The sequence below is a fragment of the Pinus tabuliformis genome, chromosome 3_1 (genome assembly GCF_031772625.1).
Source record: "Pinus tabuliformis cultivar Carrire ecotype Pingquan chromosome 3_1, CPIR1, whole genome shotgun sequence".
Taxonomy (NCBI): Eukaryota; Viridiplantae; Streptophyta; class Pinopsida; order Pinales; family Pinaceae; genus Pinus; species Pinus tabuliformis.
In genome coordinates, this window is record NC_142301.1 from 122,077,404 (window position 1) to 122,102,360 (window position 24,957).

At 39.9% G+C, this 24,957-nt stretch overlaps 1 protein-coding gene across 1 annotated transcript in view; it reads right to left on the reverse strand.

Annotated features, from left to right (window-relative positions):
* The window catches only part of LOC149186063 (uncharacterized), a 365,529-nt gene extending 344,200 nt beyond the window's left edge, over positions 1-21,329 (reverse strand). Inside the window, exon 1 of the mRNA XM_089410881.1 lies at positions 20,919-21,329. Coding sequence (XP_089267007.1) covers positions 20,919-21,219 — 301 coding nt within the window. The 5' untranslated portion in view covers positions 21,220-21,329. The remainder of the gene's footprint in view (positions 1-20,918) is intronic.
* Between the last annotated feature and the right edge of the window lie 3,628 nt (positions 21,330-24,957).

The following is a 24,957-nucleotide window of genomic DNA, read 5'->3' on the forward strand; positions in this document are numbered from 1 at the left end:
AGTGACTCTTGGGTTTCACCTCCCGATGACTCTTCATTTTCCATTATTTACTATTTACATTATTTACAAGTGTTCACCCAATCCCCATGATTAGGTGTCAACATTCCACCCCTTAATCTGAAGGGATGTTGGTGAGTCCAAGTATCGATTTGAATCTTTCAAGCTTTTCTCTTCCAAGCACTTTGGTGAAGATGTCTACAATCTGCTCATTAGTGGAACAACGGCCTAGATGGATTGTCTTGGCCTCAACATGATGTTGAATCAGATGGTATTTTGTATTGATGTGCTTCGTTCGATCATGGAACTTTGGGTTCTTGGCCAACTTTATTGCAGAGGTGTTGTTAATCATGAGTCGAGTTGAATGTACTTGTTTTACCTACAAATGATCTGGATTTAAACAGGAACGCAACAAATTACAGAGATAACCATATACACAAAGATGCAGCGGAAATAATACTTCATTTCATTAATGGAAAATACTGAAATATGCTTACAATCAGAAATGGAAATAAACTAGCTAGGGCGATGGTAGCTTATCTCTGAGAAGAGATGTGATGGCTACATGCCTCTGAACTGTGTTACAATGAGGCTCGCAGGCCTATTTATTGTTGAGAAACAATGGAAAACCCTTAACATTCCAAAACCTAACCCTAGGAGATGAAACGCCAAACTATGGGCCCCGTTTGGGGGTAAGTTGGTACATCAACTTCCCGGGGTCGTAACTTTGGCACATGATCTCCGTTTGACGCGTACAATAGCTCATTAGAAAGATCTATCCGAGCACTATCATTGTTGGAATGGGCAACATCGGTCCATTCCATGGACCCATGTTGCCCTCGGATTCCCCAAAAAACGTCGTTTAGGGCCTCAAAACGGCTCCGGAAGTTCAGGACCCGAAAAACTGCTAAAAATAGTAAGTTGTGCTACAATTAAGGAAACTGAAAATGCTGAGAAAGACAATGGTGGGGGTCCAGGTGGACTTGGCAGGTGGCCACCAATATCCACCTGGATCATTCCTCCCCCCTTAGGAAGCAATGGTCCCCATTGCGTTGAGTTCCTCCATGAGATGAGGAAACTTCTGCTGAACTTGTTCCCTGGTGAGCCACTTGCCCTGCTGAAGGAGTTGGCCTGCTTTGACAACTCGATACAGTTGGATATTCTGTTGGCGAGTGTTCTTGATCTGTGTGTCCATGATCCGATCAGTTGCAGCTTGTTCCATGCAATCTGGATTTAATTCTGTGGGTTTGAGTTGTTCTGCAATGTCGGATGTGTCTAGCAATGGTGGAAAGTATGGCCGAAGGCGGTCCACATTGAACACTGGGTGCAGGCCAAGGAATGGGGGAATGCTGAGCTCAAATGCATTGTCTCCCATAGCCTTAGTAATGGTGTAAGGACCATATCGGAGTGGTCTCAATTTCCGATAGGCTCCAGTAAGGCGTTCCTTTTGCAAATGCAACCAGACTTTGTCGCCCACCTGAAACTTGTGTGGCACCCGATGTTGATCATGTCACTGCTTGTACTTGGCATTTGATTTCTCAAGAATGTCATGGACCTGCTGGCGAATATGTTGGATGCGCTCAATGAAGCTGGTGGCCTTATCTGTTTCGGACTGGACAAGAGCTGAATTCATGTGAGTAGCTGCAAGTGGCATGGCCACATCAATGGGGCATAGTGGCTGGAATCCCAAACCCACCTGAAAAGGGCTATGGCCAGTGGAGCTGTGAAGAGCTCGGTTGTAGCTGTGCTGAACATAGGGGAGGCTCTCGTCCCATGTGCGTGGATGCTTTGAGTTATACATGCGCAGAATGTGCACAATCATCCTATTGACAACCTCTGTCTGGCCATCAGTTTGAGGATGGAAGGCTGTGGACTTCGTGAGTTTGGTGTCCAGCATTGACCAAAGACTGGACCAAAATGTGTTGAGAAACCGACTGTCCCGATCTGAGATGATAGACTGTGGGATCCCAAAGTGCACCCACACTCGTTCAAAGAAGAGTTTAGCAGTGGCTTCTGCTGTGATATTCTTCTTGCAGGCCACCATAATGGCCATCTTCGAGAACCTGTCGACGACCACAAAAACACAGTCATTTCCATGCTTAGTGGAAGGAAGGCCTGACATGTAATCCATGGAGATAGATTCCCAAGGTCGACTAGGGGTAGGCAACGGGGTATAGAGGCCGTGCTTCTTAATGGCCGATTTGGCAATGGCACAGGCAGTACATGATCGGATGTACTTCCCAACATCCTGTCGAAGATTCGGCCAATAGAAATAATTTTGCAGTACTGCCATTGTTTTCTCAACCCCGAAATGCCCAGCAGCCCGACTGTAGTGTGCTTCCCAAATCATCTTGGCACGCTCGCTTGAAGGAACACAAAGGTGACCGAGGTGGCATAATAGGGCATCCTGGAGGTGAAAATCTGCAACCTACCGACCCTCCAAGAGTGTCTGGTATGTGTGGCCGAATTCTGGGTCGCTTTTGTAGAGAAGTGGCCAATCAGAAGTCTCGTGCCCACAAGAGTTGAGCACGGTGGTTAGCGCCATGATTGGTGGTCGACTGAGGCAATCTACAACATTATTGGTGCTGCCCTTTTTATACTTGATATTCAAGTGAAACTGTTGCAGGTATGTAGACCACTTCTGATGGCGATCATTCTGCAATTTCCCTTGGGTCTGAATGAACTGCAGAGGTCGGTGGTCTGTGTGGATGACCGTTTCCTTCCCCAATATGTAATGCTTCCATTGTCGGCAGGCCTGTACAATGGAATACATCTCTTTATCATAAGTGGGGTACTTCCGGACTGTGTCTGAAAGTGTTTCACTGTGATATGCCACTGGATGTCCATGTTGAGTAAGAACTGCCCCAATAGCATAGTCAGAGGCATCTGTCTCGACCTCAAATGGTTGTTGTAAATCTGGTAACGCGAGCACTGGTGCCGTGCAGAGGCGATCCTTCAACTCCCTGAATGCCTTCTGTTGAGATTCAGACCAAAAGAATTTTGCTTTCGCCCCGCCCTTGGTAACTTGACTCAAGGGCCAAGAAATATGAGAAAACCCCAACACAAACCTGCGGTAGAAGTTGGCAAGACCTAGAAAGCTGCGGAGCTCTGTTAGAGTGGTTGGAGAGGGCCAATCCCGAATGACTTGGATCTTGGCTGGATCGACATGCACCCCCTGTTCATCAATGATGTATCCCAGATACTGAACCTGGGTCATGCCAAAAGTGCATTTCTCCAAATTGGCACATAGCTTGTGTTGCCGCAGTGTTTGGAGAACCTGTCGGATGTGGTGGAGGTGCTCTTCCCAACTCTGGCTGAAGATCAGAATGTCATCCAAGTATACTACTACAAAGGAGTTGGTGAATGGCCGCAAGATGTCATCCATTAGCCTCATAAAGGTTGCAGGAGCATTCGTCAATCCGAAAGGCATGACCAACCATTCGAAGAGGCCCTCCTTGGATTTGAAGGCAGTCTTCCACACATCGGAGGGTTCGATTGGTACCTGGTGGTATCCCGACTTCAGGTCGATCTTGCTGAAATATTTCGCCCCCTTTAGTTGGTCTAGGAGGTCATCAATCCGCGGGATCGGGTACCTATTACGGACAGTGATCTTGTTCAGGGCCCGATAGTCAATACAGAGTCTCCACGTCCCATCCTTCTTCTATACCAACACGATCGGGCTCCCACAGGGCGATGAACTCAGACGGATGTGACCTTTCTGCAGGAGCTCCTGAATCTGCCTCTTGATTTCATCGTTCTCCAGAACGGAGCGCCGATAAATTGGTCCATTAGGTAGCGGCGCACCTGGGGTCAGATCGATGGAGTGCTTGACTTGACAGTGCAGAGGAACCCCTGCCGGGGAGGTGAAGATGTCCTCGTACTCCTCCACAATCTTGTCCATCTGTAGTTGTCGTGCAGAGTGGCCCCGTTTGGAGGCCGTGGCCACTGTCTTCTTCTTTCCTTGAGGGCGTATCATCAGGAAAACAAATTTCCTGGTTTTGGAAATGATCTTACTGCATTGTTTTGCAGTAATCAAAGAGAGGGCGGCAGGTGGTGCTACCTCTGGTATCCTGAACAACTTATTTCCCAATGTAATAATAACAGCACGGGGCCTTGATTCATACACAGCATGTCGCTTCCACAAGTATGGTTGTCCTAGTAATACATCACAAACTTCAAGGGGAGCAATGTCACACAATACCTCATCCGTGAAGGGCTTGATGTTGTATGGAAGGCGACACTGCTGGCTCACGCGAAGATCTCGTCCTTGGTGAAGCCACCCAATGGTGTATGGTTGTGGATGTGCTGTGGTCGGTAAGCCCAATCGCTTCACGACCTCTGCCGAAATGAGGTTCTTTTGACTCCCGCTATCAACAATGAACTGTATCGGGGAACCCTTTACCCACATCTGGGAGTGGAAGAGACGCTCCTCCTCCTCTGGATCTTCGGGTTCATTTTTCTGGATCTTTGCGGTAGCAACAGTGGCGCTGGGGTCCGCATCAATGATCTGTTTCCCTTTTTCATACCCCTTATCGGGTTCTGACTCAGAGTCGGAACATGCATCTGATTCTGAAACCTTTAGCTCAGCCACCAGTGACTGCTTGGCCCGACACTCACTTGTGTTGTGAGTGGAGCTCTTATGGAACTCGCACCATTTTCCAGTGTCCTTTCTCGGCTTCGCGGCGCTGTTCTTTGCTTGCAGCTTCGGCTGGTTGTCTTGGGCTGTCCCGCCTTGGCTTTGTCCTTTGTTCTGTGGTTTAGGGGCACCTTTCCCCTGCTTTGGATTCGCAGATCCAAAGTCTCGCTTCTTTTGTTGAAACTTCTGCTCGACCTTGACGGCATACCGGTATGCTCCGCCGAGCGAGGGGATGTTTAGGAATTGTATTTCTTCCTGGATATACTTGTGCAGGCAGCCACGGTATTTGAGTATCAAATGTTGCTCTGAATCCTTGATACCCAACTTTGTGCGAAGGGTATGGAAAAGATTGGTGAACTCCGGCACGTCTTGGTCCCTTCCCTGCCGCAGCGTGGTCCACTTTATGTATTCATCCTCATAGCTCCTGACAGGGTAGTACTGCTCCTTGATGGCATCCCGGAACGAATCCCAGGTGGGTGCGGCTGAAAATAGTGAGCCAGTACTTTCATCCTTCTGCTCGCAGTAGGTTTCCCACCAGTCCTTGACGTGGGGGGCTGCTTTGAGGAGAGCAAAAACAATCTTTTCCCGACTCGAAAATTCATGAACAGAAAAATAACCCTCTAACAGATTTAACCATTTATCTACGGCATTTGCATCTATCTGACCCTCAAATATGGGGATTTCAAAATTAACTTGTACCTTAAAGGGTGTGGCATTTCCAGAGTAGCTGCTGGAAGCCGATGCGTTGCTTCTGGGTAGCCGTTGAAGGATCTGAGCAAAGTTGTCCATCATCGCGTTCCGTTGTCGCTCGAGGGCTTCTTCGAGCAAGATTTTGATGGGATCTCCTGCCCCCTCGTCTTTCTTCTCGTCCGCCATGGGAGGCCGACGGGATTTGCGAGGCTGGTCTTGCAAAGGTTCAACCAGTTCAAGCCCTAACTCCTTATATCCCGACCTTGTTGGGGACATGCAAAGAAAAACAGAGAAAAAGCAGATCGCTCTGATACCACTGATCCGGATTTAAACAGGAACGCAACAAATTACAGAGATAACCATATACACAAAGATGCAGCGGAAATAATACTTCATTACATTAATGGAAAATACTGAAATATGCTTACAATCAGAAATGGAAACAAACCAGCTAGGGCGATGGTAGCTTATCTCTGAGAAGAGATGTGATGGCTACATGCCTCTGAACTGTGTTACAATGAGGCTCGCAGGCCTATTTATTGTTGAGAAACAATGGAAAACCCTTAACATTCTAAAACCTAACCCTAGGAGATGAAACGCCAAACTATGGGCCCCATTTGGGGGTAAGTTGGTTCATCAACTTCCCGGGGTCGTTACTTTGGCACATGATCTCCGTTTGACGCGTACAATAGCTCATTAGAAAGATCTATCCGAGCACTATCATTGTTGGAACGGGCAACATCGGTCCATTCCATGGACCCATGTTGCCCCTGGATTCCCCAAAAAACGTCGTTTAGGGCCTCAAAACGGCTCCGGAAGTTCAGGACCCGAAAAACTGCTAAAAATAGTAAGTTGTGCTACAATTAAGGAAACTGAAAATGCTGAGAAAGACAATGGTGGGGGTCCAGGTGGACTTGGCAGGTGGCCACCAATATCCACCTGGATCAACAAATCTTCCAGAATTTTCCTGAGCCACACAATTTCTTTTGTTGCCTCAGTTGTTGCCACATATTCTGCCTCTGTTGTGGAATCTGCTGGAACTGATTGTTTGTGTGATCTCCAGGGGACAGCTCCTCAAGACTCATAGCATAACCCGAAGTAGATACCCCAGTTTCTTTGTCTCCATTGAAGTCTGAATCAGAGTATCCAATCAAGCTGCAGTCGCCAACCTGTGTATACTTGAGTCCAAAGTCTTGAGTTCCCTTCAAGTACTTTAGAACTCTTTTTGCAACAGACCACTGTCCCTCACAAGGCTTTTGCATAAACCTGGAGAGGATTCCAACAGCAAACGAAATGTTTGGTCTAGTAGTAATCAGGTAGTTGAGACTTCCTGCAAGTTGTCTATACTTTGTTGCATCTTTAAATTCTTTTCTTTTAATGGATGTGAGCTTTAAGTTTTGTTCCATTGGAGTAGTCAGAGGATTGCACTCAGCCATGCCAAACCTGTTCAACAGATCTCCAATATACTTTTGAGAGAGGAATACAGACTTCGAATGTTGTGTTACTTCAATACCAAGATAGTAGTGAACATAGCCCAAGTCAGTGATTTCAAAACCTTTCCTCAATTCCTTCTTTATGGATGCAATGTCGCTCTCATTGTTCCCTGTCATCAAAAGATCATCTACATATACCACAAGATATATAATTGTTTTGCCAACTTTCTTGACAAACAAAGTTGCATCATCAAAATCATAATGTTTGAAGTTGATTTTCATAAGATGCTCAGTTAACTTTTCATACCAGGCTCGCGATGCTTGCTTGAGGCCATACAAGGATTTCACAAGTTTGCATACTTTATGTGCATGTCCTTTCACAGCAAATCCTTTAGGTTGGGACATAAAAACATTCTTTTTTAGATCTCCATTCAAGAAAGCAGTTTTTACATTCATTTGATGGACTTTCCAACCGTTATGAGCTGCTAGGGCAAAAAGTGTCCGGATGGTAGCCCATTTTGCTGTGGGGGCAAAAGTTTCCTCATAATCGACCTTTTCCTTCTGTGCAAAACCTTTCGCCACAAGCCTGGCTTTGTGCTTGTCAAGTGAGCCATCAGCTTTATACTTGTTCTTGTATACCCACTTGCAGCCAATTGGTTTGGTTCCCAATGGAGAATCAACCAACTTCTAAGTGTCATTCTTTATCAAGGCATCATACTCCTTTTGCATCGCTTGTTTCCATTCATCATGAAGCGGCTTCTTTGAAGGAAGTTGGTTCAAAATCTGTAGAGAAATTCAGTTCACAGTCATAAGAAACATCCATATCAACAGGTGAATCAGAATCATCTACATCACCTCCATTTTGCCTGGTTGAATTTCTTGTTCCTGTCTTTCCAACCTCATCAAGATGAACACTTTCAAGTGTCTTTGTCAGCGACTTTGCGGGACCTTTCTGAGATGGTCCAAGTTGCTCAATTGATTGAGTTGGGACTAAATCAAGATTGAGTCTCCCAATTCTGTCAATCACATCAAAGTATCATCAGTGGTTGGAGTTTCATGTGGAGGAGAGAGTGCTTCAGAAGAAGATTCCACAAATTGATCTAGTATAGGAATCCCCCCTTCAAGATGTGGAATCTGATTATCAAATTTTGAAATGATTTTGCATTTCCGAATCTATCCAAGTGATCAAGTTGTCTCTCAACAACATTGTCAGCTTTGGAAGATTCAAGAAAGATTACATCTCTAGATACAACAAACTTTGTATTAACTTCATCATAGAAACGGTATGCTTTGGAGGTATTTGAATACCCCAAGAAGAAACACTTATGAATCCTTGCACCAAGTTTGTTTCTATGTACTTTTGGTATCAAGGAATAACAGGTGGAACCAAAAACCCTGAGATGTTTTAATGAAGGAATGTGGCCATACCACATTTCATAAGGAGTCTTGTTTCTAATAGCATTAGATGGACATCTATTCTTTACATATACAGCACATAGAACTGCATCAGCCCAAAACATCAATTTTACATTCTTGAAAAACATCATAGAACATACCATGTTTAAAATTGTCCTATTCATTATTTCAGCTACTCCGTTCTGTTGGGGATTATAAGGCGTAATTGTTTGATGTTTGATCCCATGCTGGTGAAGATAGTTTTCAAATTCATTTGAAGTGTATTCTTTTCCATTATCAGTGTGAATAGAGCCAATATGAGATTGTGCATCATTTTCAATCCATGTATGAAAGTTCTTGAATGTTTGAAAAGCATCAGATTTGTTCTTCAATAAATAAACCCAACACATTCTGGTGTAGTCATCAATAAATGTTATCATATATTTATTTCCATTTGCAGAAGGAACATGCATTGGACCGCATAAATCTAAATGAATGAGTTCAAGTTTTCTATGTGCTCTTAAATGTGAATCATGAAAACATTGTTTGCTATGTGTTGTCGCGCAAATTGACACGACAACGCTCAGACCGGGGGCTGTCACCCTGATCCTCGGTCTCTCTGTTTAAGCCTGTCTCCCACGACTAAGGGCGGTAGACCCTATGAGATGATGAAGACCAACTGTCAAACAGTTGGGTTGGGAGACACGAAGCACTAAAAAGATTTTATTAATTTAGCGGACCAGTGCCTTATAAGATTTATGTTTAAACGATTACTTGCTAGATGATATAGAAATACAAACCATAAAAAGCAATCATTTATCATCAAACGACCAGGACGGCATAAGATATCTGTTAAAACCACAAAATTCAAATCTCAATAACCATATCCAGATATTCGAAAAAGATCAAATGCTTTAAACAACCATGCAAGAATCATTAACCAGATATCATATGCAGCTAATCTTTAAGATGATCATTCATGTGCATAACTTGAAAATTTAAATCCCCAGGATGAAAAAATATGACATGACAATTTTCTGAGCAAAACTAAATCCTAGCAAAATTCACACAACGCCCTTTTTATACTTTTTCAAATTATGACAAAAATTTAAAGCTAAAAAATTAAAATTAAAATTAAAAAAAAAAAAAAAAATCCAAATCTATACTTTAAAAGAGAATTTTGTATGATTTTAAAATTTTGAAAATTTTTTTTTTTTAAATCTAAATGTTAAAAGCTAAAACCTAAATCTAAAGTAACAAAGCTTGGGTAAAAACAAAATAAAACCAAAATCAAACTATCGCACACTAAGGCCTAATTATAAAATCTAAACTACATATAACTAAAAGTCAAGCTAACACCCAATCAAATAAACGAAACTTTTGTTATCTTTTTTTTTTATACGCTAACCTAAAAATCAAACGCAATCTATTTATCCTAACCTATAACCCATAAAAAAAAAAGAAAATCAAAAACTTCTTGCGATGCAGGTAAAATCGACGAGGCCTCAGGCTTGCTCAGTAATGAATGAGGAACTGAAGGTCGACGGGTTTGCCGGCTTGCTGCATGTGCAGGCTCGATGAGCTTACTGCGGGTGGAGGCACTTGAACAGCGACGTGAGCATGTTGAACGCTGATATCTGAGGGGTATGGCGTAGATATAAAAAATTGAAATTGCTCATTTGCTAGATCCGCAGGCTTCACAGGTTCAGACACCAGACGGAGGCGTTTTGACAGCTTCGATTTCAGAAATATGATGATATTAACACGCAAAGCCAGCAAAGATCGAAAAAAAAAAAATTATTAACCAACGCATAAGCTAAGACCCTAAATCACCAAGACGCAGATAAATATCGTGACGTTGAAAATAACCAAAGTAAACCTGCCGAAAAGCTGAACGCTGCTATCTGAGTTAACACCAAAAAATGTCGTGGATCTTAACAAAAACGAACTTACATGCTTACCATCGATTTACTATAAGCATACCGGATTGGCATTTATCATTGCAGGTGCAGCGGGCAAGAGAGGAAAATTGACGGCGGCCCTGGCATTACATGCAGTCGTGCCCACGCATAAAAATGAAAATCAATGCCTGAAACATGCAGCCTCCAGCAACTTTGCAACACCACCACGTGTATCACCTGGCCCGTATTGTTTGCTCGCCTTTTTGCGTTTGCAGGTCACACGACTTAAGCAGATAAGCAGTAGGTATGCGTGACAAGATTAAGGAGCAATTGGCAACGTAAATGAGAGTGAACGCAGATAGCCACTGCAAAATGAGCAAGCAGGGGTAATTTTGACGCAGGATGAACGAAAAGAATGAAGGTCTGGTGATGCAGTTTGCCGAAGGTGAAAAATAATTTGAAGAAAACCAATGAACAGCAAGCCAACTGCCCAGAAAACAGTGAAGCTCCTCACAAATTTATATTTGGTAGACCCCTGAAGAAAAACCATGTACCTGCAATTGCAAGGAAACAAAACCCTAATGAAAACTGTATAAAGCAAAATTTGAAACCCCAGATTAGCTGAGTAATTTACAGATTTTGGCCCTTTAACTGCCAGATTTAGCAATAACAGCAGAAATATTATCGAAATTTGATTTTAACGTAAAACGCTTCAGAAAACCCTGCATGTATTCATAAAAAATATATTTCGAATGATAAGCCTGGGATCAAGAACTGGTTGGGCTCTTTCAGAAAACACAACCCGGGAGCTGGCTGGTTCAGCCGAGAACTTCCCCTAATGCCCGGTAATCTAAAAAAAAGGATTTCCTGCACAGCTTAAAATCAACCATCAACATAGAAGGAGAAAACAATAGTGAAACCCAGATCAAATGGAGATACCTGCCAATATATTTCAGGATCTAAACTATCATTCAAACCTCAAAGATCAGACAAGATACCTGTGCCTAGATCAATTTTCATTAAGCTATCATTAATGGCTGAAAATAAAATTATGCAGAACAAATAGAACAATCTTACAGCATTTTCAGAAGAGTAACACCAGCAAGATTTTTAACCCCAAAGTCTTCTTTATTGCGCAAAAAAATGAACTACAAGAGAGCTTCTTCAGCACAAGACTCACAGATCCAATCCAATCTCAAATGACCCCTAGCACCCTACTTAAAGGAAATGATCCCAACGGCTAGTTCGAGTGATCCATGTCGAAATGATCTCGACCGTCGATGAGGATCAAGACATCTCTTAATCTCATCCGTCGAATTTGTTAATTTATTATTAAAAAAATGATATTTTGCATGCATTCACTCAAAATATTATTATTTTATTATTTTAGGGTTTTTGCTTTATTTTATAATTTTTATATTTTATAATTTTTTATTTTTTTATTTTTCAATTATTTATTTTTTTATTTTTATTTTTTAATTTTTAATTTTTAATTCATTTTAAAATGGATCCTCGAACTTAGCCTTTGGAAAAATCACCTAGGACCTAGGACTTAGGACTCATGAGGGGATTTAAAACATTTTCCAACCCTCAAGACACTTTACATCATGACTTTTACAATTTACATCTTAAGAGGGAAAACCCCTTTAGCATAGACCCTCATAAACCACCCAGTTCTGCGACACAACTATAATCTAGCAGATTAACGCACTAGGATTCTCCTAAAATTCTAATGACAAAATCCATCCCGGCTTTGGGGTCAGGCTGAAGGAAAACTCTGTCGATCATGGATCGGTGAGACGAAAAACCTTCCGGGATGTAGATTATCACTAGAAAGTTAGGTCCACCCAGGCAATTTACATACATGACTCATATCTGCTAAGATTATTTACAATTCATACATGCAGACTGGGTTTACAATTAAATTGACAAAGCTGCTGATGACTGCTGAATGGCACGGACATGTCGATCAAGCGCTACCCCTTTTTGCAAAGAGAAGGGGGTGTACTGCATGGGTAGTTGACCGGTAGTGGTCAACATCTTGCTCTACTTGGGGACACGTTGCTGCTCTGTAGGAATGTGAGAATCCAGAATCTGCATCTATACAACACAAAAATAAGTAGCGTCAATCCAAAAATCATCATATACATGAAGCACAGGAAAGATAAAAGCTCTTCATTTATTAACTATCTAGAAAAGTAAATCTAATCCTAAAACAGAAATAAAAATGCGGAAAAAACAAGGAGTAGGGTTAGAAATACAATACAAAGGATGCCCCATGGCATCAGATGTGTTCAATATAGTGTATACTAAGCATTTGCCTGCTTTCAAGCAAATCTGTCGGCTGCTTGTCAGATGTGCCATGTCCAATTCTGCATATGGTAGGACTTTTTCCTATCCGAAAATCAAGCTGCTCGCGGCCGTCTGATGCATCAAACCTTCTTCTCATTTTCTTTCTCTTGCGTTTTTTCTTGGTAGGCTGTATTACTGATGACATGGAACTTTCTGTTTCAAAGCTATCAACTGAAGTATGTAAGATATGCGTGACATGTCCTTCTTCATCTTGCATCTGATCTTTATCATTTTTAGGCCTATCTGGATCACCTTCAATTAACCATCTTTCAATCGAACCAATGACCTCCCCATAATAAGATGGAACTTGTTGTAACAAATGAGAAGGCTCATGATCTGTTGATGTCCCCTGGTTTCTCTCATCCTCTGACCATTGTTGAAGCTTTTGAACCTGTATTTTAATGGCATCCATCTGACTAGAGTGTTCAACCTTTATAGCACTGATTTGCCTGGCATGGTCTTCTTCCATATCTTTTATTACTTTATCGTTCTTTTCCTTTATGTTCATCAAGCAATGTTGCATGGAGTTTATTTTTTCTTTATGATTTGCTTGCATGGTGGCCAACTGATTATTATGATCGAACGTCATGATAGTCATTTCTTCATCCATAGTTAATAACTTGTTTTGCATAGAATTAATTTCGCTATCATGATCAGCTTTCATGGTCGTCATATTTTCCTCTAAGCCTGACATCTTGCTTTGCATGAATCTAATTTCTGTGTCATGATTAGTCTTTATGGCCTCAATTTCTTTAGCATGCTGATTTTGCATAATCTCCATCTCCCTATTACGTTTTTCCAGGTGGGTGCATAAAGTTCTCACATCATTGACGTAATTAGTTTGATTAATCTCCATATTTTTTACCAGCATCATTAGTTCTTGTATAATTTGCTTTTGATCTTCCTTTTCGTTGTCACTTGTCCCTGCTTTTCCATTATCATGAATTTGATCTGCAATAGTACAGGTGGATGACACATTCTGATATGAAGAATCGTCTTGGAATCTTTCACCGTCAGCTGGACCTTTTATCAAATTACTTTTATTCTGTTGCACAATTTTAGGGGCAGAAGGCAAGCTGTTTGGATTACCATATCTATCTTTAAAAGCATTGACAATGTCTTGTAAAGAAGTGAAAGAATCCTTAGGAAAATTGTTAAACCAATTCAAACCATCACCCTCTAAAGAAAAGACAAAAAGACGCATTTTGATATCTTCATGATTAAACTGAGGGAGTCTACAGTATATGATCATTATGCGAGTACACAAGCCTAGATGCCTTCTAACAGCAACTGAATCACCACCTGAGAACACAGGTAATTTAGAAATGGCCTCCTCCAGAAAATCATGGAGACGGTCAGTAAAATGACATGGTTTAAATGAATAATCCATGATGAATAATAAGGGATCAAATGGATGATAGAACGAGATCTCTGCTCAAGAAAATTAATAGATGAAAGAAGTGGAGTCGCCACTTGAACAATGAATCTGATTCTAAGATCCAAAAAGCAACCAACAAACAGATATGAGGGAGGCTTCTTGTCTGGGAAAAATAAGAAAATGGAGTCGCCACCCAAACAAGAAACAAATCGAAGAGAAGTTGCTGATATGACGAAATATAAGGTGATGAAAGAGATCCAAATGATGCCAAAAAATGTTGAATCTGTCAGCTCAAACGAGAGATGAGAAAGATGAAAGAATGATGAGAAATGAGAAGATGAATGATGAAAAGTCGTTGAAACACCGAGAATAAAGTATCCCCGGCAACGGCGCCAAAAAATGTTGTCGCGCAGATTGACACGACAACGCTCAGACCGGGGGCTGTCACCCTGATCCCCGGTCTCTCCGTTTAAGCCTGTCTCCCACGGCTAAGGGGGGTAGACCCTATGAGATGATGAAGACAAACTGTCAAACAGTTGGGTTGGGAGACACGAAGCACTAAAAAGATTTTATTAATTTAGCGGACCAGTGCCTTATAAGATTTATGTTTAAACGATTACTTGCTAGATGATATAGAAATACAAACCATAAAAAGCAATCATTTATCATCAAACGACTAGGACGGCATAAGATATCTGTTAAAACCACAAAATTCAAATCTCAATAACGATATCCAGCTATTCGAAAAAGATCAAATGCTTTAAACAACCATGCAAGAATCATTAACCAGATATCATATGCAGCTAATCTTTAAGATGATCATTCATGTGCATAACTTGAAAATTTAAATCCCCAGGATGAAAAAATATGACATGACAATTTTCTGAGCAAAACTAAATCCTGGCAAAATTCACACAACGCCCTTTTTATACTTTTTCAAATTATGACAAAAATTTAAAGCTAAAAAAAAAAAAAAAAAAAAATCCAAATCTATACTTTAAAAGAGAATTTTTTTATGATTTTGAAATTTTGAAATTTTTTTTTTTTAAATCTAAATGTTAAAAGCTAAAACCTAAATCTAAAGTAACAAAGCTTGGGTAAAAACAAAATAAAACCAAAATCAAACTCGCACACTAAGGCCTAATTATAAAATCTAAACTACATATAACTAAAAGTCAAGTTAACACCCAATCAAATAAACGAAACTTTTGTTATCGTTTTTTTATACGCTATCCTAAAAATCAACCGCAATCTATTTATCCTAACCTATAACCCATAAAAAAAAAGAAAATCAAAAACTTCTTGCGATGCAGGTAAAATCGACGAGGCCTCAGGCTTGCTCAATAATGAATGAGGAACTGAAGGTCGACGGGTTTGTCGGCTTGCTGCATGTGCAGGCTCGATGAGCTTACTGCGGGTGGAGGCACTTGAACAGCGACGTGAACAGGTTGAACGCTGATATCTGAGGGGTATGGCGTACATATAAAAAATTGAAATTGCTCATTTGCTAGATCCGCAGGCTTCGCAGGTTCAGACACCAGACGAAGGCGTTTTGACAACTTCGATTTTAGAAATATGATGATATTAACACGCAAAGCCAACAAAGATCGAAAAAAAAATATTAACCAACGCATAAGCTAAGACCCTAAAACACCAAGACGCAGATAAATATCGTGACGTTGAAAATAACCAAAGTAAACCTGCCGAAAAGCTGAACACTGCTATCTGAGTTAACACCAAAAAATGCCGCGGATCTTAACGAAAACGAACTTACACGCTTACCATCGATTTACTATAAGCATACCGGATTGGCATTTATCATTGCAGGTGCAGCGGGCAAGAGAGGAAAATTGACGGCGGCCCTGGCATTACACGCAGTCGTGCCCACGCATAAAAACAAAAATCGATGCCTGAAACGTGCAGCCTCCAGCAACTTTGCAACACCACCACGTGTATCACCTGGCCCGTATTGTTTGCTCGTCGTTTTGCGTTTGCAGGTGACACGACTTGAGCAGATAAGCAGTAGGTATGCGTGACAAGATTGAGGAGCAATTGGCAACGTAAATGAGAGTGAACGCAGATAGCCACAGCAAAATGAGCAAGCAGGGGTAATTTTGACGCAGGATGAACGAAAAGAATGAAGGTTTGGTGATGCAGTTTGCTGAAGGTGAAAAATAATTTGAAGAAAACCAATGAACAGCAAGCCAACTGCCCAGAAAACAGTGAAGCTCCTCACAAATTTATATTTGGTAGACCCCTGAAGAAAAACCCTATACTTGCAATTGCAAGGAAACAAAACCCTAATGAAAACTGTATAAAGCAAAATTTGAAACCCCAGATTAGCTGAGTAATTTACAGATTTTGGCCCTTTAACTGCCAGATTTAGCAATAACAGCAGAAATATTATCGAAATTTGATTTTAACGTAAAACGCTTCAGAAAACCTTGCATGTATTCATAAAAAATATATTTCGAATGATAAACCCGGGATCAAGAACTGGCTGGGCTCTTTCAGAAAACACAACCCAGGAGTTGGCTGGTTCAGCCGAGAACTTCCCCTAACGCCCGGTAATCTGAAAAAAAAGGATTTCCTGCACAGCTTAAAATCAACCATCAACATAGAAGGAGAAAGCAATAGTGAAACCCCGATCAAATGGAGATACCTGCCAATATATTTCAGGATATAAACTATCATTCAAACCTCAAAGATCAGACAAGATACCTGTGCCTAGATCAATCTTCATTAAGCTATCATCAATGGCTGAAAATAAAATTATGCAGAACAAATAGAACAATCTTACAGCATTTTCAGAAGAGTAACACCAGCAAGATTTTTAACCCCAAAGTCTTCTTTATTGCACAAAAAAATGAACTACAAGAGAGCTTCTTCAGCACAAGACTCACAGATCCAATCTAATCTCAAATGACCCTTAGCACCCTACTTAAAGGAAATGATCCCAACGGCTAGTTCGAGTGATCCATGTCGAAATGATCTCGACCGTCGATGAGGATCAAGACATCTCTTAATCTCATCCGTCGAATTTGTTAATTTATTATTAAAAAAAATGATATTTTGCATGCATTCACTCAAAATATTATTATTTTATTATTTTAGGGTTTTTGCTTTATTTTATAATTTTTATATTTTATAATTTTTTATTTTTTTATTTTTCAATTATTTATTTTTTATTTTTATTTTTTAATTTTTAATTGTTTAATTCATTTTAAAATGGATCCTCAAACTTAGCATTTGGAAAAATCACCTAGGACCTAGGACTTAGGACTCATGAGGGGATTTAAAACATTTTCCAACCCTCAAGACACTTTACATCATGACTTTTACAATTTACATCTTAAGGGGGAAAACCCCTTTAGCATAGACCCTCATAAACCACCCAGTTCTGCGACACAACTATAATCTAGCAGATTAACGCACTAGGATTCTCCTAAAATTCTAATGACAAAATCCATCCCGGCTTTGAGGTCAGGCTGAAGGAAAACTCTGCCGATCATGGATCGGTGAGACGAAAAACCTTCCGGGATGTAGATTATCACTAGAAAGTTAGGTCCACCCAGGGAATTTACATACATGACTCATATCTGCTAAGATTATTTACAATTCATACATGCAGACTGGGTTTACAATTAAATTGACAAAGCTGCTGATGACTGCTGAATGGCGCGAACATGTCGATCAAGCGCTGCCCCTTTTTGCAAAGAGAAGGGGGTGTACTACATGGGTAGTTGACCGGTAGTGGTCAACACTATGCTTTCCTATAATGCAGGCATCACATTGCTTAAGTTTCCTAGGGATTGTAGGCAAACCAGTGACACCATTTTTCTTCAATAAGCGAAGGTTGTCATATTTCAAGTGTCCAAATCTAGCATGCCATAATAGACTTGATGGAAATGTACCTTCATCATAATGAGAATTGTATGAGAAATTTTGTGCACGAGCAGAGGTACCTTGCAGCTTGAGAAGCCTTTCTTCTTCTATCCCCGTCATGACAAGTGAGTGATCTGATGCTTTCCTCACCTCAACCTTGCCACCAAACATATGAATGGAGTGTCCTTGCTGACGAATGTGGACCAAGGACAGCAAGTTTCTCCTCAACTGTGGGAGATATAAAACATCATGCAAAAGAAAGTCTGGAAGACCAGGCAATTTGAGCCTGATTGTGCCAAGCCTTGATGGCTTGAGTTTGATTTGTCTGCAAAGTATATTGCTCCATCAACATTGTCAGTAAATTCTTCAAAAAAATCTCTTCTAAAAGTCATGTGGCAAATTGCTTCTGAATCAAGCAACCAATCATTTTTCCAGGAAGCAAGTGAAGCATTAAACAAGTCTTCATTTACTCCAATATTACAATGTGCCACAACATAGTGAGCGGATTTAGGTGCTTTACCTTTCTCTTTGTCATTGGTTTTACCTTTGGGTTGATTTCTTTCATGTTCAATTCTTTCCCAACGCAACTTGCATGTGGATGCATCATGTGATCCATCTCTATTGCAACGTATGCAATGCAAATCAAACTTTTCTCCTTGAGAGTGTCTGCCACCCTACCTTTGAAATTTCTTTTTCCTCTTCCTCTTCGACCACCTCTTCCTCTGGAAGAATCTTGAGCATGATTCTTCTCTCTATGTGAAAGACATACAACTTCTTCAGAAGACTGAGGAGCTGTCTTTTTCCCAAAAGCTTTCTCTCTCTCAGCAAATTTATTCACAAGCGGGTCAAAAGTAATTTCTTTGAGGTTTCCATTTGCTTGCAATGACTCAAGATAATTTGAATAAGTGAGATAAACTGCCTTGACAGAAGCTATCAGAGGAATGTCTAGTTCAACATTAGTGACTTTGATATCATGCATAATAGATTTTACTTCTGATGCAAGAGCAAGAGGATCATCATTTTGTAATTCAAGGTTGAACAATTTAATCATCAATTGGACAACTTCAAGCGTGGAGTGTGAGTCATATATTTCCTTCAATTTTTGTAAGGCTTCAAAAGCATTCGAAAATGGTGAAATATGGCAACTCACCTCTTCATTTACAGATGTTGCAATCAAGGCATGGGCCTCGTTGTTCTTGTTTTCCCAAATAGCGAATTCCTTATCTGAGGTAGGCTTTGTTGGTTCATTGTCTCCTCCTCCAACACAAACTCCTTTCCACAGCTCATTAAAAATGAGAGTATGTTTGATCTTCCAAGACCATTCTGGATAGTTCTCTTTGCAGGTGAGAACCACTCCCACAATAGATGTCAATGAATGCATTTTAAAATCTGTGTACTGTAAAAAAAACTTTTGCTGCCAATGTATAAAATTTGCACTCCTAGGGATAAAAAAAAATCAATTCTGTTGTAAGATAAAAGGAAATTCACTCTGATATATTAAAACAAGGGTATTATTTGGGGGAGGTGGTATATGGGGGAGGGATTATTTAGGGAGGGTGTATATGGGGGAGGGTTCATATGACAGCGTGTGAAGTAGAGGCGGAGGTCAACTGTGGCAGAGAGAAGCAGCGATTCGGGGAACCGATACCACCGAGCCAATGGAGAGGGCCGACTGTATGGAGTGAGTGATAGTGGGTTCGGGCACCACGGTGGAGTGGTATGGGGAGACGAAGGTGTGAGGGGGGCAGTGTTGCGAGCACTGTATATGCAGAGATGGAGGTGTGAGGGGACCGGTGTTGCGAGCAGAGTAGAGATGGAGGTATATGCTAAGGTATTAATTATGCAGAGCCAGAGGTATATAGCGTATGGAGGCCGAGGATGTCAAATATAAATTTTAGGTTGTTGAAGGATGTATGTACACATGTCTACTAAGCTTATTAATATTACGTTGATCGAGTTTGAAACTAAGGGCAGTCATCTGACATTTATCCATTGCTCACAACGCAAGGGAAAATTAAAATCAATTCATTTTGGAATATTGAATCTCTTCCCTCAAGTAAAGTAAAAATGATTTAAACCAGCGGATGGTAGCATGAAAAGCAGCACCTCGTCCTCGGCATTGTTGTGGTGCTTGTAAATGACCCGCAGCTACCGCACACCAGCACCTTCGACTTCAATGCACCAGCCACAACACGTCATTCGATGCAGCAACTCAACTCTTCAACCGTTAGAATAGAATGCACAAAACTTGGCAGGGATATGTAAGTCTGCAATGCAGAACAAAGATAGGAAGGAGTTACAAGAGCAGGAAGGAAGCCAAAAATAGTGGTTGGGACCTGCGCTCAGATACCATGTCAGGCCAGGAGGTAACTCCTCATATGAACTATTCATTAGGATTCCTCATTGTTATATAGTATATACACAAGGGAGTGACTCTTGGGTTTCACCTCCCGATGACTCTTCATTTTCCATTATTTACAAGTGTTCACCCAATCCCCATGATTAGGTGTCAACAAACATTTTGTATTATAAATTTCTAGCTCCCCACCTACCAAATTGTCTACGGTTTTGAGGAATCACAAAGTAATTATTTACTCCTGGACTCAGATTTATAAGAAGAAAAAGCAGATGTAGCATTTCACTGTGTTATAGTTTGAAAATAGTTCAAACTAACTCAAAATGGTTCAAATGTGATTCAAGAATAGTCCCTCGGGCTGTGGTCTGCTGTTTGAACGGAGTCTTGTTATGCAAACGGTGCAGGTTCAAATCTCAGTGGGCATAGAGCACGGATTTGATATTTATCTCAGGTTCAAATCTCAGTGGGCATAGAGCATAGATCTTTATATTTTCTTAATATAAATCCATGCTGGTTTTTTTCCTCTGAAAAAAAAAATAGAGCACGGATTTTATATTTTCTTAATATAAATCCGTGCTCTGGGCATAGAGCATAGATCTTTATATTTTCTTAATATAAATCCATGCTGGTTTTTTTCCTCTGAAAAAAAAATAGAGCACGGATTTTATATTTTCTTAATATAAATCCATGCTGGTCTTTTTCCTCTGAAAAAAAAAAATAGAGCACGGATTTGAAGACAAAAGAGCGTAAAATTTAAATCAATTGTGTTGTGGATGCGCCTCAGAGTATTATGTAGCATTAAGTAAATTACATGTTCGAATATGGATGCCAATTATACTAAATAATGGCATGAATTTTCACAAAAATATTTCAGAAATGAAATAGTGAAAATTACCAGGAACTTCAGCTACATTGCAGCTTCTGTCGAACAGCTTCGACACGTCCGTCTTCCGCTTCGGCGTAGGGTGGGGTTTCTCTTTCTTCAGTGGTTGGCTCTCTGTTTTAGTTTTAGTGTGTTTTGGAGCGTCGATGCTCTGTTTCAATGGCCAAGACGCAAGCGTTGTGGATGACCGATGGAACTGTGAATAAGCGAGGCTCTGAGAAAAGCTACCAAGCAAATGCGAGGTAGAGCGTGTGGACACAGATGATAACTGGTAATTGTGGCATTGCACCCTAGAAGCAGCTGCCGTTGCCATGCTTATCCTACGGATCCCTAGGCGTCCATGAATTGCTCTCACCCCTTACCATTTAAATTTACATTTTCTAATGGTGGGAAGAGTTCGGCTAAACCTCTTACGATTTAAATTTACATTTTCTAATAGTAATAAGAGTTTGACTAGTCGGTTTTTAATGAAATTATTAAAGTACATGTAAAGTAAAGCGAATTCTTATCAATTCCTTAAAAAACAAGAAGAAAATCAATTCTCATTACAGGTTAATTTTGACGGTCAAACACACCTTCCTCCTATGCAAAACATTTATTTTTATTTTTTTACGCAGTAAGGTGTTACTCTTTAGAACAACTACCTTAGTTGTCACTATCTACCGCTGTACCATGGGCTAAAATATTAGAAGATTGAAGATTTTATATTACGGCATAATATAGTATATGGGTATATAAAACGTTAATTTTAGACAAAATATTATTATTTTTTTATTGTTTGGTTTTTCTATCAGATTAGGGTATTATCATTGTTCTTTCTTGGTTGTTGATGGTTGCGTTACACCAGGCCATGTTGATGGTCGTACTAGACCAAGCCATGTTGATTATGCCACGAACTATGGTTTTGCTCCATTCTTTCCTGTGGTGGTGCATCAATCTTCATAGGTAAGTGGTGTCATTGTTTATTCAAACTCTTTTTTGTTTAAAAAGAGGTATCGAGCGTTTTTCCAGTGTATTCTTAATGATTTGCCAATTATTTTTCGTTAACTACCACTTCCTCAAATCTTCTTGCAAGTTGGTTGAGGAGCATTGGATTAACCCCACGAATCTAAAGTGCTTCCATGTCGGCTTACATTTACCTAGTTTACCTCATTTGATTGGTATGGGTATTTTCTGTGAGTTTTGATTTATTAATAATAATGCATACTTGCTTGCCTTCTTTAGGTCAGGGTTTTTCTGCACCAAACTATGATTTTACCATTGTTCCTTCTTGGCTACCAAGGGTTTTCTACACCAAGCCAAGGTTTTTCTGCACCATACTATGGTTTCACTTCTGCAGCAAGGTGATTATAGTTTTCTCAAAGTGAATGCACTCCATTCTTTCCTGCAGTAGAGCACCCAGCTTAACTGTTAAAGAACTTCACCACAAACTGCATGGTTGTGTTGTATTCGAAATTGTCTGGACTGGTGTTTGTGGGATTAACTACATTAATGAACTTCAAGTTTGGAATTTATGAATTTTTTTATGCCTCTAGGAATTATCCTTTTAAATACAACACAACTCATTATGTTTTCTTGGTGTTTGTTGATTGATAGACAGATACTTGTGTTCCGCTTAAAGTTAAGTCCATGATAAATAAGGAATTTGACAGTATAGAACAAGCCTTCGATTGCATTAAATCACAATGCTTGGGTACAAGATCTGGAATTTCAACATTATCTTAATCTTCATTGAGTAGATGATCAGATGATAAAACACCCAAATCTCAAGAATCCCCTTCTCGAAGTTCATTCTAGGCTTCACCCCATAGGAGTACATTTCAATTTGGAGAGCATAGTGAAGATGACAAATTATATGATATTATGGATATCTAAGAGAACTTGGCTAAACTAGATCAAGATATTGATGGTGAAATGGTGCAGAGTTTGGACTTAATACCTCAGAAGGACCGTCCAGGAACAACTGGCCTAAGCTCTTGTGGCATCACTGAATATACTCTGCCACATGATTGCTCCATAAAGAGAGTTGTTATAATTCGGATTTTCATGCCTATGAATCTCATGTTGATGCAAAACTACTAGGAAGGTGTCACAATGCTCTTGATGGAATGGAACCATTCTCTAAAAATAAAGGACCCTCTCAAGTTTACAGTATGGGATCTGAAGCTCAAAGAGAAATAAGACCAATATCTGAGGATGTTTTATTGGGCCTCAAAAATTCTCCACCTACTAACAACATGGAAGAAGGGTGTTCTGAGAGTGAGTGTCTAAGGGGTTTCCATGGAAATGATGAGATCTCCACTGGCATAATTGTGCAGTCAATTTCTAAGATTGTTGACTACAAGGATGTACTAATCATTTTTAAGTTTAATGATGCTTGGCTTCCATTTGAACTAAAAAAGGTGATTACATCTTACCTGCGGTTATTAAGATTATTGGAGTCTAGGCTGCCATCTTAGGTTATATTTTTTCAATCCTCTCCAATATTCCGCCAGATGTATTGTCCGTGGATGCGTCCACTAGCAAGAACTCTTTACATATTAATTTCTATCACTATTGTTCTGATTGGATTCTATGACTTGTATAAAAATGTACATGTTCTCAAGGCTACAACAACACAGATTTTTGGTCCTCTGTTTGATTGGATAGAAGCCTGGGAGATGATTTCCCGCCTTAAATATTTAGGCACAATGTTTTTTCTACAAAATTTTGAAAATGCATTAGAGTGGTCATTGACTGTCATTTATGTTGCTAAACAATTGGCATCTTTACTGGCAAGACCCATGGTTGAGCCACTTGTGGAACTTGGAGAATATATCTTACCACTTTGGGATCTTTGTCTTGACAAAGCTAAGGATTGTGTGAATATGATTTGGATTATCACATCTTCAACATTTAGTTGTGTTGTATATTTACTTCAGATACTAATCTGGCCATTCTTGATTATATTCTCCCTTTTATGGAGTCTGAGTATGTTTCTACTCTGTGGAACTAGATATTAGAGTTTATTTTAGTTGCAATATTCTTTTGACTTTTCTATAAGTGAATATTTGTAATATTTGCATCTATAAATTTTCGTTTCATTTCTGTCATTTAAATTTTAGGAACAAATTTTGGCTTAATTATTAATGACATTTTGTATGGATCATTTTGCAGTAACAACTATTGTATATCCTATAGGTTCTGCCTTCTGGGAGTTGCTTATCACTCCCATACGATTAGTCCTCAAGTTGTTGAATTTTGTAGCTTTGATCTCATCTGAGATTTTCTTATTTTAGAAAAAGGACATACCAGTCAGTGAGTGAGACTTTCCAACTAGTATCTCTTACTGGGACCACAACTAATACAAATACAGTTCCAATATGGCATGCACTTTAGAATTATCTTTTCTCTCTAGTTCAATCCTTTTTTTACTCCTTAGTGGTTTGTTACTCTTTTAGCTTTAGAGATACAAATCAATGAACCTTATTGCAAGAGTTTTATTTGTATGTCTATTGAAACTGACATGAGGGTTGTATTGGATTTGGAACAAAATTGCAGGTGATCCGTATTGTGCGAAGCATTGTAAATGGTTTTGTTGCCTTTTTTACAACATGTAATATGCACCGTCTAAGGTATGTGATCATTTTCTTTTCAAAACTAATCGTTATCTACTTTGCAAGATGATATTACATGGGTTTAGTTATACTCATAGTATATTTAGTGTTAAAGGAATTATGGATGCATTAGTAACAATAACAGAGAAATGATTAAAAAATGATGAGGTTTAAAGATTTTTATGATAAGGATGTTATTGTCCAGAGAACACATGATATCTTTATAATTCTATAAATCCAAAAGGTAGCATAATACTAAGCCATGCCTCAGTACACCCTTAATCAACTATCAGGTCTATGGATCAGGATTACATGAATGGCAGCTCTGATACCATCTTGGAAATCTTATTCTCTAGTGTTTAGGCACTTAAGGTTGTGTTGATACACAAACACCTCAAAATTTTCATGGCTCAAAACTGAACAATGAAAATATTACAATTGGTGATCACAGCCAA